General features: G+C 36.8%; 1 protein-coding gene across 3 annotated transcripts in view; it reads right to left on the bottom strand.

Annotated features, from left to right (window-relative positions):
* Positions 1–12,500, bottom strand: part of LOC144959849 (uncharacterized) — a 39,963-nt gene that overhangs the window by 3,444 nt on the left and 24,019 nt on the right. For all 3 annotated transcript variants that reach the window (XM_078892642.1, XM_078892644.1, XM_078892643.1), the window contains 2 exons: positions 4,941–5,051; positions 3,654–3,728 (listed from right to left, as the gene is read on the bottom strand). In XM_078892642.1, coding sequence (XP_078748768.1) covers positions 3,654–3,728; positions 4,941–5,051 — 186 coding nt within the window. The remainder of the gene's footprint in view (positions 1–3,653; positions 3,729–4,940; positions 5,052–12,500) is intronic.

Here is a 12,500-nt window from a genome sequence, read left to right as displayed (position 1 = left end):
ACGACGTTTCGGCCCTTGGCCTTTTTCAAGTAAACACAGAATACACACACACACACACACACACACACACACATATATATATATATATATATATATATATATATATATATATATATATATATATTTATATTAGACTGTATAATAATATAGGCGAAAATTTGTAAATGTGTGTGTGTATGTGTGTGTGTGTGTGTGCAATGGAAGAGAGAGAGAGAGAGAGAGAGAGAGAGAGAGAGAGAGAGAGAGAGAGAGAGAGAGAAATGAGATGATGTAATGATATCAAAACTATATATATATATATATATATATATATATCTCAAGATTACGGTAGAGGGTTGGGGGAGGGGGGGGGGGTATTGAAGAATACTAGACAGCAATAGTGTGGTCCCCTACCTCCGCTGTTAAGATATTAAAATAAAAAAAAGTTTTTAAAGAAGTATTTGGTTGAGCTGGAAACAGTGAATTGTGTAGGTATTACTTTTGGGAGATGATTTTTTTTTTCTTGTATATTTATCATCTCTCTGTTATGTACTGTTTTGTTTCGAATATATTATGGTTTGTAAACATATGAGTGTATTTCTCTTCGTGGGATTCTGCGCTTATTTCTGGATGAGACTTTTGGGTGATCTCAAATTAAGACAATGATAGTGTGCTCTTGAAATCTAGATCTGTTGCCTGTTTAACAATTCCCCTTTGTCTTACTTATTCTAGTTTGCTCTCAATTATCAATCTAGAATATTTCGACTATCCCATTTTCTTTCTTTTTACTGGCACTTAAATGACCTTAATGTATTGCACGCGCCGCAAAACCCTTATAAAGCAAACAAACATTAGCCTCTGAGTCGAGTTGGGTCACGCTTCAGATATCTGAGATCATTGTCTCTCTTCGTATCCGGTCATTGGTCACGCCCAATATCGCTTGACTAACATAATAGATGAGATGAAGTAAAGGTGCGCCCGTGCTTCATGTCACTTGTGAGCTCTCAATAATTTCTATATCGATTAATTCTTTAAGATGATAATGGTAGTGTGAATTATTTCGAATTGCCTGCATGGACAACACAGAGCAAACAGATCTGCTGGCATTTGTGACCTTTCGCCTCAAAACGGGATTAAGTCGGGATGGTAAAGCTGTTGAATATTGAATTTATAGCCAGAAATATCAGACTTGTATAGAGTTTGTATGTTTTATTGGGGAGAATGGATACCATATTTTAGGATGCTAATGCCAACAATTTATATTTTTGACCAGTTTAACATTTAATTCGGCTATTAAGCATTTGGTTCGTTCCGACATAATACCGTTTCGAGGCGATGGGTCACATTTGATGCTTTCAATGTATTCGAAAAACAGAAGCCCCGATAAACTGGAAAACAGTAGCACACCAAGTAGAGTACAACTCCGACTAGGAATGCATTATTTTACACACGGGCATCGAGGAAGAAAACGACCAGGAGAAAGGACTGAAAATTGTCGAATTCAACCAGTTAAATGCAGTACTCTAGATAAACTTGTGTTTAACCCTCCCCTTACCACCCATTGGAAAATCGTCACATTCGTTACGATCCAACCAGCACTTTTATCATTCAGATTTCTTTTAAAAATCTCACAGTTTAAAGAAAAATGTTTTATTATAGCTATAAAAACGTGACACTGTGTTGTAAGGTTCATTTTCCTGATCAATATTATGCAAATAATGTATTTGTTGCTTTTGTTTGAGTAAGAAAAAACTATTATTGTATTGGGTGAGTGTGAAATTTGGGGGAAAATTCTGAAAATGGATGGTAAGGAAAGGGTTAAATATGATTTGGTCAGAAAACTTGTCCTTTACATCTCAATTGATTTAAATGTCTAAGATGTCGCCTCATCTTGGCAAAATCTCTCAAACATGGGACTTCGGGAAATAAATAACAAAACCAACAAAAAGAACCCAATTTTTTCCGTTGTTCGTTTAGCGTCTGAATGAGAGAGAGAGAGAGAGAGAGAGAGAGAGAGAGAGAGAGAGAGAGAGAGAGAGAGAGAGAAGAATGATGTCTGAAAGAAAATGGGACCGTTTAAAATTGTATTTGAAGAGGAGTGAGTACTTCGAGTGAGTAACTTGGTAACTGTAGATACATTTGAAATCAGTCTTAAGTTCTATGCATTAAAACATTATGTCCCCTGTTGCATTTAAATTGTAAAGATTATGTATGTATACATTGTGACGTAAACTTGTTATGAGGATCGTATTATTATAAGATCCGCACATTTCTATTTAATTTATTATATTTGTTCGAGCAATGTCAACCACTAAAGAATTTCCATTTTAAATAGGGAATGAGATTTCAAAACAGATTTAAGAGTTGCGCCCCTTTGTTGGAAGTCTCGTCTTGACAACCGACAGAGGTTATCGCCATTATTAGTACCAATCATTAGCGGGAAGTTCAGTAAGTTTAGGAAGGGTTGTCTCATTGTATTGTATTATTTATCAACATCTTTTATTTTTAATTTGTAGTCTACATCATATTTTGTTAACATTTCATAATGGTGAAAACTGAAGAAAAGATCTACGTTGATTATGATATGCATTTTTGTACAGAAATATGAATAATACATTTTGTATTTGGAGCGCTTGGCTTGTAGTTGGTTTGTTTACAAATAACTTCCCACTTCCCCGCCGGTGACGTCCAATCAAGGGACGCTACTCTTCCGCTAATCTCATTCCCTATAAAGATTTTTTACTATTTCTATTACTTGTAACCCCTATGCCTTTGAAGGAATACGATCAAATGATGTCTGAATTCCCTTCTTCTTCTTGGTTGACAAATCATGATGTTATGAGTATGGGTTGCTGGATCATTTAAGTGTACTTCATCCCCAAAATGAAATTAATTTATTCTTTCTTAAGGTTAATATTCAGTCACAATCACAAGCTATATTCGCCAATATAAATTCTCTACTTCTAAGGAGCTTTGAGTACATTTAGTGGATATTGCGCAATATAAAAGCTGATATTTTTAAAAGGAAACATCTGGACGGGGTCTTTTGACCTCCAATGGTGGGCAGGAGGTCACCTGCTGTGTCTTCTGTCCCCCATATTTCCGCTTCTTTTCTGCTGGATGAGGTCTTTTGATCTCCCATGGTGAGCAGGAGGTCACTTGCTGTGTCTGCAATCCCCTATGTTTTTTGTTGCTTTCTGTCTTTGACTTGGAATACGATTACTTAATTTTGCCCAGGCCCTTGCCAGAGTCCATGGCTGAAGGGGGAAACAGTCAAATGTACCTATAGTGGTAGTTTTGGGAGATTATATTTTTTCCTTTTAAATCATCTCTCTGTTATGAACTGATATATATTTCTTTAAAGATATGATTTATAAACAGTTGAATGTATTCCTCTTAGTGGGATCTTATTGTGCTATGTCTAGTTGAGACTTTCATATGATCTCACACTATGTACACTGATGGTATGCTCTTGGAATCTTCATGCACCTGTTCCTTATCTGAACCATTTCACATTGTCTTACTTTTTCTCTAGTCCTTTAATTGTAAATCTAGAATACTTTGACAATCCCTCTTTCTTCCCTTTTACTGATGCTGAAATTAACTACATACCTAAAACCATTAAATACAAAATAATAAAAAAAAGGAATTTTAAAAAAAGCTCACATTAATACCTTTTGATTCTGCTGTTGATGCATTGGTTGCTTCTGATTGTCCTCGTAATAGTTTTTGACTGGACTGCTCTCGATCTGAAATATGAAACAGTTTGTTTTCATAAGTACATTCCGCCAGATCTAACAGACCCAGCTACCCAATCACTTCTCGGAGGACAGGGAGGGGGGGGGGGGGTGAATGTTCGAAAAATCTAGAGTATACCCAGAATTGATACCAACCCCATTGTCTCATTTCACTCCCTTTATTTTTCTATCTAATCCAGACAGTGGGCTAACAGTAAAGGCCCGAATTGTTTCGGGTTCAAAATCCTTCCTTCGCCGGCCAATAGCCAATCTCCCCCCCCCCCCCCCCCCCCCCCTAAAAACAATAATGCATTAACTTTAAATCTATAACTCATACAGACGGCAGAAGAGCATTTGGCTCCACTGGTCGGCAAATAAGACAGTCTTTACGCCATGGTATTAGCACGACAAGTCTAGCCTAATACATAGGGCCTACTTTTCTGTCGTCTGTTTGGATTTAAGCTGATGTATTTTCGTTATAATTGTTTTTCCTATTAGCTGAAGAATTATTTTGAGCCCGAAAATTACCGTAATTTGGTAGTTTTTTTATTTTTTTAAACACCTTTTTATTTTTTTTATTTTTTTTTTAAGCTGACAAATTTATTTTTTGTACATTTCCTTTTAGAGATAGGGATGTTGTCTTTCTTTAAGTTTCAGGCTTCAGATTTCTGACGAAAGTGATGGAGGGTGGGTGGGTGGGTGGGCGGGGGGGGGGGGGGGGTCAATGGAGTGCTATTGTAAGTGTCAGATTTATGAACAGATAAATAACAACACATCGTCAGTCCACGGTAACGAATGACTGCTGAAGTTGATGTCATTCAAGGGACAGCGTGGCTCAGCGTTACAGTCTTTGCTTCGTACATCAAAAGGTACCGAGTTCGATCAACCGCCGCGCTTTGTGGCATTGAACAAGTCACCTCGCCCTAGCTCACTTTGCGGCTAAAAGCCTGGGTTATTTCAGTCTTCTCTTGGAATAGGCCCTAAAGACAAATTGCCCTATGGGGATGAATAAAGGGAATTTTAAAAAAATAAAATTATTCAGCTATCGGTCATTGTTTTGTTTTTTTAACCATCAGTTGAGTGAGTACTTCTCCCTAAATTGTATCAACCAAACTATCAAAGTTTAAGGTCACAATAGTGTGTTGGTATGTTTCAATTGGCGGTCACATGTTGTGAGGATTTAACTTAAATGCATAGATGAATTAGTATTCTCCCGGGTCTTACCTGCAAAGCTGCAATAAGAGAATAAGCCACCCACTACCATGCCGATGAACAACGTCAGGCCAATAGCGAGAGGATAGAATAAAAAGGCAAAGTTAGACTCGCCAGCTTTCCCTGTCAAATAAATAAGACAAATTATATTAAGTGACTTTTTGCTTCACTTTTTATCATCCGAATGTTGAATTCCCAGCCCAAATGTATAAATAGAATGAATGGCCAAATGGAATTTGACCGAGAAATAGATAAGATCAAAAGAAAGACTTAGACTGTGGCCTTTGTAGAATCGATGATCAACAAACAAAAGTAAAAAGTGATTTCATCCTCGGGTTTATCTCGATCAACGTGCACGTATTTGCAATATACAACCTGGTACCTTCAACTAACCCTAATAGGAAAAACAAACACCCTATCACCTTTACTAAGACTTATAACTAACCCTAATAGAAAAAAAAATCCTCCGACCTCGAGCAAACCCCAATAGAAAAAAAAACCTAGGACTGCTTTGCACTACCTTTCAATACTCCACAAATCAAAATGGCGGCCGAGAATCAAAACAATGATCAAATTAGGAAATTTTAAACTTTCACAAATCTATCAAGGTTGGTTCTAGAGTGTTTTTTTAATGCTTCTGTATAATGACAAAATAAATAAACGCCTGACAAAAGGTCCACGATGAAAATATAAATTGAAAGAAATGCTAGACTGAGGAGCTTTCGAAAGGCTCTCGGTGTAAAGTGGGTGTTCAACATGCCGGCAGAAAACAACATATCACACTGTTAAAGCAACTTCGTATATGTAATGGATACATCATGACAGGATTTATATATATATATATATATATATATATATATATATATATATATATATATATATATATATATATATGTATATATATATATATATATATATATATATATATATATATATATATATATATATATATATAAATGCAATATGCAATCTATGGGCCAAAAAAGGAACCTAGCGACCTCTCTTTATTATTAACATAAGGGGTGTAATAATAAGAAAAACAGAAGAAATCGAGATAGACACCAGAGCCCATTCTTATGTAAACTGAATAGATTTAGCCATATACCAGTCTAGTAAAAGGCTTACTGTCTTAAGCCTTAGCGAAGAAAATGACCTTAAGATCGTTTTTATAAACGTTTTTAGTCTTTGTCTTTGTAGGCATTTTGTCATGAACTGGGCGTGGTAAGCACTTTGACTAAATCGCTTATTTTGTGCTGTTAAGATACAAATCTTCATACTTGACCAACACAAATGATTTAATTCGCACCACATCCGGTATCTATTTTGTTTCGTTTTGTTTGATATTTGGACTTCAATATTACTTAATTTGCCTATGAACAAAATGGTCCTTAGTCCTTATTCCCCTTCTATGGGGAGGGAACAGGTCGACTGAGCGCAACTTTTCTCCCCTATCCTTGTTCGATGACATCAAAGAACCACCTTGTGGGATATTCGATACAAATAAAAATATATTATATAAAACTTACACTATTAGAGGCAACTACTCATACAAGATTTTTATTAGACATTCCCGTCTGCGTTTTACGGGCTTCGGACCGTCACAATAACAAGAAATGTTGTGGCCGCATTAGAATGCTTGTAGATAAAAGAGAAATAAAACATTTACATTTAAAAATTGGCAGCGGTTTGAGATTCATTTTTGAAAGGAAGCAGCGTTGTGTCATTATCATGTTCTTATATCTAAAAAGCAAGTTATCATTCGGGCTGGTGGTGGAGGGGTTGGTTACCTATGTTGTTGGCTAGGGAGGGACCTTTTGTGAAACGCGTTGAGCACGTTTAGTGGATATTGCGCTATATAAAAGCTCAAGATGTTTTGATTATTTTAGTCTGTGACTTCATTCAAGAGCTTGTAAATGGCTTGATTTGGTGGCCATAATATTGAAGGCAAGCAGTCTCTATTATTGTTCTTGAAGAGGGGGTAAAGCGAAAAATAATTTTCACCAATGTCAAGTTGATTGTTTCTGCCTTGGTAGGCTTTTGTAGTGTTTTCTAAACCAGCCTTGGGCAATATAAAATTGACATTGTCGCATTTGAGATGATAGTTTGAACGGATGGATGAAATTATTGCCATTTCTAGATCCACATGGCAATGTTTTTGGTTGAATTCAATGTTCATGTCTGTGCAACTTATTATGAGCATACTGAGCAGTTTCTTGTAAGTCTGTAGAAATTTTTTGTTTTTTTTTTTGTTGTCTGGAAATAGACAATATACACGGAGCAGGTATGACTTGGCGTAACCAAAAGTTGCAAACAGTTGAAAAAAAATCCGGGGAATTTTTAAATGTGTTATCTCCTAAAATATGATTTCTTTCTGCCAAGAACTGAAGATTTTCTTCTGTAAAAACAATCGCAATCTTTCTTGCCTCATCACACAGAAAAAAACCCCATTCAAGTCATTGCCATCTGGTCAAATGTATGTTTTCAAGACTTCATCGGGTATGGTTGGTCGTTGATTGTGACGACCTCTCTTTACGATAGGAACCAGAGAATCCATAATATGTTTATAGGAAATATCCCACGATGTGCCCGGCTCTGTACAAATTATATTGTTGGTTGTTTTGTTGATCAATTCCTCTGTCAGCCGTGAGAAATAAATACTTTGTGGTGTGACTACTCCCTATCTGTTTTTCCTTCATGGTTGTGGTCGGACGGCTGTTGTACGAGTTTCAAGTTGGCTAGAGTAGTTGCACATTGATGTACAATTTCTGTTGCAACAGCGCCATGAATTTTGTGAGTTTCTCTACTTTATTTTTTTTTTGTCAACTCAAAACAGATACTTGTTGCCCCCCCCCCCCCCCCCCCCCTTCTGAGTCTCGACAAATTTCATGGTTAAAATGATGACTAAAATTAAGGTTCAAGCATACATACATTTCTTTCTATAGACCCAAAATATATCTCAAGAATAGTTCACTGAACTCAGTTAAAATTGTTCTATGTCAAAGCGACCAATACATAACGGGTAAGATTACCACATTTTAGGTCTGCATAAACAAATCGCATAATATATAATATTGGTTTTATTATCTCTCTTTCATACTTTACAGAAATGCTGAATTCAACTTACTGAACGAATGTATGCTGTTTATCAAAACCATTGAATAGGCCTATTCAATCTAATGGTTCTTTGTTCAACATGTTAGACCGTGGGCTGGCTATAACCCCCCTCCCCCCCCCCCCTTGAGATTTTATACCACTACTTTTTATGTTAGGCAACCTCCTAAAGAAGTGATCTGAGCATGTTAGCCACTTGGCAAGTGTCGCCTTAACAGAGTTATTGCCCCTGAAAGGTCACGTGGTGCAAAAAAAGCACCAACCCATTTAAAATATTCATAACTTTTTTAGTTTTAGCTTTAGAACATTCAAATTGGTTCCAAATGAAAGGCCAAAATCTATACCTTAAACATAAGTTACGATATTAAGGTTTCAGGATTTTTGTCTTGAAGGAAATCCATGACAAAAGGTCAAAAAGCAATTTTCTTGTGTTTTTCAATATCCATTTTTAAGAATAACAACTGAAAAATGAATAGTTCAATATGCTCTAACTAAATGAAAATTTAGATGTACTGTAACTTAACGTACATGCCAAATTTGAAAGCATCTGAAGTGATAGTTTTTGAATGGGAAGTCATTTAATGCCCAAAATACAGAAAGCCCGTGAAAATTATTTTTTTTCAAAATTGAGTAAATATATTCATGTTGCATATCAAATTAAAGCTCTCGATTAGCAGAATATAGTTATTTCGTTAAAATAATTGTCTTCATTATTTAGGACATAAAAGTCTCTAAAGTGTTAAAATCAGTGTAAAACGTACATTTTATCAATGGCAGCATATGACAGGCTTAGTTCAAGATGTACTTTGCTCCACCAACTCAGCTGCAGAAACTGGGTAATCTTTTTCCTCTTCGCTGTCACTGTCACTCGTTTCTTCCTCACTATTGTCACGGGCAAATTCATCAGCTGAAAGGGTTTTGAAAACATCATCTTCACTATCATCTGGCTGATCAGTTGACATGATATCCACCAGATCTTGTGGAACAATGTCTCCAGCACACCAGTTGCATTCTAGGTCTCCATCAGTAGTCACCTTCCAGCCATGATCCTCAGGAGGTGGCAGATTTGGAAATGAGATATTGGATTTCTTCCAAAGAAGCGTCTGATAATTCACACGCATGATGTGCATTTCAAGAGTGAATCGGCATTGGGGCAGCAGGCTAAAATCAATTCCAAAAGAGTTTGACAGAATATTTCCAGACCCTGTGTGGAACCGTTGACGAACCATATCAAAATGCAATTTGTTCACATCTGAATAAGTATTTTTATTGTAGATAATGCAAACAAACTGTTCCAAGTCATCCAGAAGCTTAGAATCCACAATTTCATTCACACCAAGAGCCTCGAATGCAAGAATAAAATGTGGTTTTGCCTTCATGATTTTCAATTGCTTAATTCGAATGAATGCACTAGTGGTGTCACATCCTGAAAAAGCATGAAATCCCAAAATTGCACGAATCAAACTTGTGTCATACATCTGAGATAATAGAGATATGTTGATAAGTCTGCGATGACATCCTGCTCCAGTCCATAAAAACAGCGGCTTTGAAATTTCAGTGGCAAAGAACATCATCAGTAGAAAGACATCTGTATCCGGAGAGTGAAAAATAATTTCATCACAATCACTCTTGGCTGCATGAAAACAATGAAGTAGAATGCAGCTGCCTGCTTCTTCATGTGATGAATACAATGAGTGTACGATGGTGGCTTCTGTTGTTACTCCATCTCTACTTGTCAAACAAGTGCACTGTTCTTCTGATACAAACAGTATTTCCTTGCCTTTGTATCATCCTCCCATGACTTTTGAATAAGGTTGATGAGACTTTTCTTGTTGTCATCATTAGATAAGATCCATTACAAAATGAATACGTTTAGCTGAGGGTAAAAGTTGAAAGATCTTTTCTGACAGCTGGCCAAAAGTTTCCGGAATACTTGTTAGGGAATGAAACAGCATTTCCATCAATTACAACTTCTTTGCATGTATTCGTATTGTTTGTGACATCAACAAGAGCGACAGGATTTTCTAATTTATGCATCAATACACTTTTGTCTGTTTTTGTTGGAAGTCCAGCTGGTGTTGCAAGGGCCCATAGGATTGGACTTAGAGGATATGCCAACACTTTTTGCAGATCCAAGTCATGATGTGTACTGACCATCAATAACTGCCCAAAAATGTTTCTCTGTGCAGCGATCTGTACACTTTGTTGTTTTGATGGTTTTACAGTGACAGTTTTATGGTCGTTATGAATCGTCTTCAGAGATGTCTTTTTTATGGGCTTGTGAAAGGAATGTCCTTTCTCCACCAGACGTTTTTGAACAAATTCATTAAATTGTTCCTGGCCCTGTTGGTCAACAGACAAAAGATCACCAGAAATATTTTCTGCTGCTCTCATCCCTGAAGATAAACATATTAGTCTATCAAAGATTCCTTTTCGTCAATATCAAAGGGATTTATGAATCTGTTCACTGCAGAATGCACAGGCTGAATAGCAGCCTCACTTTCCCGTATTTTTGATGGTCTTTCTTCTTTGTGAATGGAGGTGTCTTCCTTAATCATGTCGGCTTGTTCGAGAGTGGCATTTAAATACTCAGCTCTTGTGGGTCTGGTAAGACACCAGCGATTATATGCAGGCATATTTCTGCTGAAGCCAAAAATCCCCCCTTTAGATTTGGCTTGCCGATTGATAATCTGCTCGATCGACATGTCTACAGCTGTTCTTGATGCTGGAACGTGTGATCGAGAAACACTGAAGCCCCAGTTTTTCAGCAACTCATCAGCACCTGGATGTGAATGGGAAAGATTGGTCAGAGACATGAGGTATGCTGACACGTATCTAGCATAATTCTGATGGTCCATTGCAAAGAATAAGGGACATAGTTCCTGAAGGCACTGGGCATGAACAATGAAGTTGTTGGTCTTTGTGTCTCGTAGAAATTTTAGCAACAGCCAAACTTTATCCATATACTTAATCCAAAATTGGACTGTTTTTCCAAGACGTCCCTGGTGAACTCCTTCCCTAAAGTGTGAGTATCGCATCCACAAATCTTTGAAGTCTTCATTCTCTGATGCACACTCGAGACTATTTTCGTCCATGAAGAGCATGGACTCACTGATTCTTTTTTCACAGATTTGATGAGAATGTTGGAGTTGGTATGCTGCTCAAACTGTTTAAATAAACATCTCTCTAGAGCCTCTAACATCAACACGTGAACTCTCAGTGCTCTATTATAGTGCTTTCCACTCATCACTTTGTTCATAGAACCACTTGCACAGATGCCAGATTCTATGATAATTTCTTCAAAACCTGTCCCTTGCATGAGTTTTCCCAAAGCAGAAACCCATCCTTGCCAGCCAGGAACTTTCCCTCTCAATCCTTCTAGATTGGATCTACAAAACATCCACAGGAAATCTGACAGTGGAACTTCACCTAGTACAGAACATGGTATACATGCTTCAAGTGTCGGTATGGTTGGTTCTGTTTTTTGCTTTAAGAAACACTGTGGTAAATCTTTGGGTTGGTAATTCATGGATCGCCTTTTACTCTGTGTAACAGTTGTTTGACCCGTGTCTGTCTGGCAGCCATCACTTTCTTTTTCATTGGTCACTTCCTCGTTAGGCTTTTCCCTTACTTCCTGAATCACTATCCTGTGTGTCGTATGTGTTGTGTCTGAACCAGATAATGTTTCCTCAGCCAGGTCGAAGTTATCCCAGCAGAAGTGAGTTACAAGGTTGTTGTCTGTTTTGATTTGCCGAGGAAGAATGTTGCTGGAGTTGGTAATGCTGTCATAAATGGCAGTTTCAATTTCCAGAATTGCTGAATATGAAATAATGTGTCCAAATCTGTTCAATATATGAATGAGCTGTGCATTATCTCTAAGGTGTCTCACTGATACACCCAGCAGTATATGCTTGGGCATCTTCCAGCGCCCATTGGTGACACAAATGCAAATGTCATCTGCTATCGATCTATTAAGTCGTTCTTGCTTAACTGTGCTTTGTAGTGTCACTAACATACATAAGATAAAATATCATGTGATTAAAATGTTCATATCTGCACTCCACTCATTGAGATCTTTTATTTGAGATGCTACAAGACTATGTTTACATAAATTCTAAAATAGTCATTTTTGGACAATTTTAGGTCTATTTTGACCTTCAATAAGCGCCAACTCCGTAACGAGTTCTTCGAATACTTCCAAATTTGGCATATACTTTGTACATTGCACTTTCCACAACTTTTGTTTTTAAAGACATATAAAATTGTTTATAGTTTTAGTTTTAAAAAGTTTGACAGATGTTCAAAATCGCAAAAAAATATTTTTTCGACCTTTTAACGTCAATATTTTAAAAGATAACGTTTTCAGTACCATATTTTTAATATGGACGTATAAAATAACTTTCAGGCTTTCTTTTGAAACCAATATTAAGGCTCTACAACAAAAATTGGCAAAGTTATCGA

The sequence above is a fragment of the Berghia stephanieae genome, chromosome 14, assembly GCF_034508935.2.
Source record: "Berghia stephanieae isolate SIO BIC M18660-M18661 chromosome 14, UCSD_Bste_1.3, whole genome shotgun sequence".
NCBI classification, from domain to species: domain Eukaryota; kingdom Metazoa; phylum Mollusca; class Gastropoda; order Nudibranchia; family Aeolidiidae; genus Berghia; species Berghia stephanieae.
Note: the sequence above shows the minus strand (reverse complement) of the source record. Positions and strands in the feature narration are given on the sequence as shown.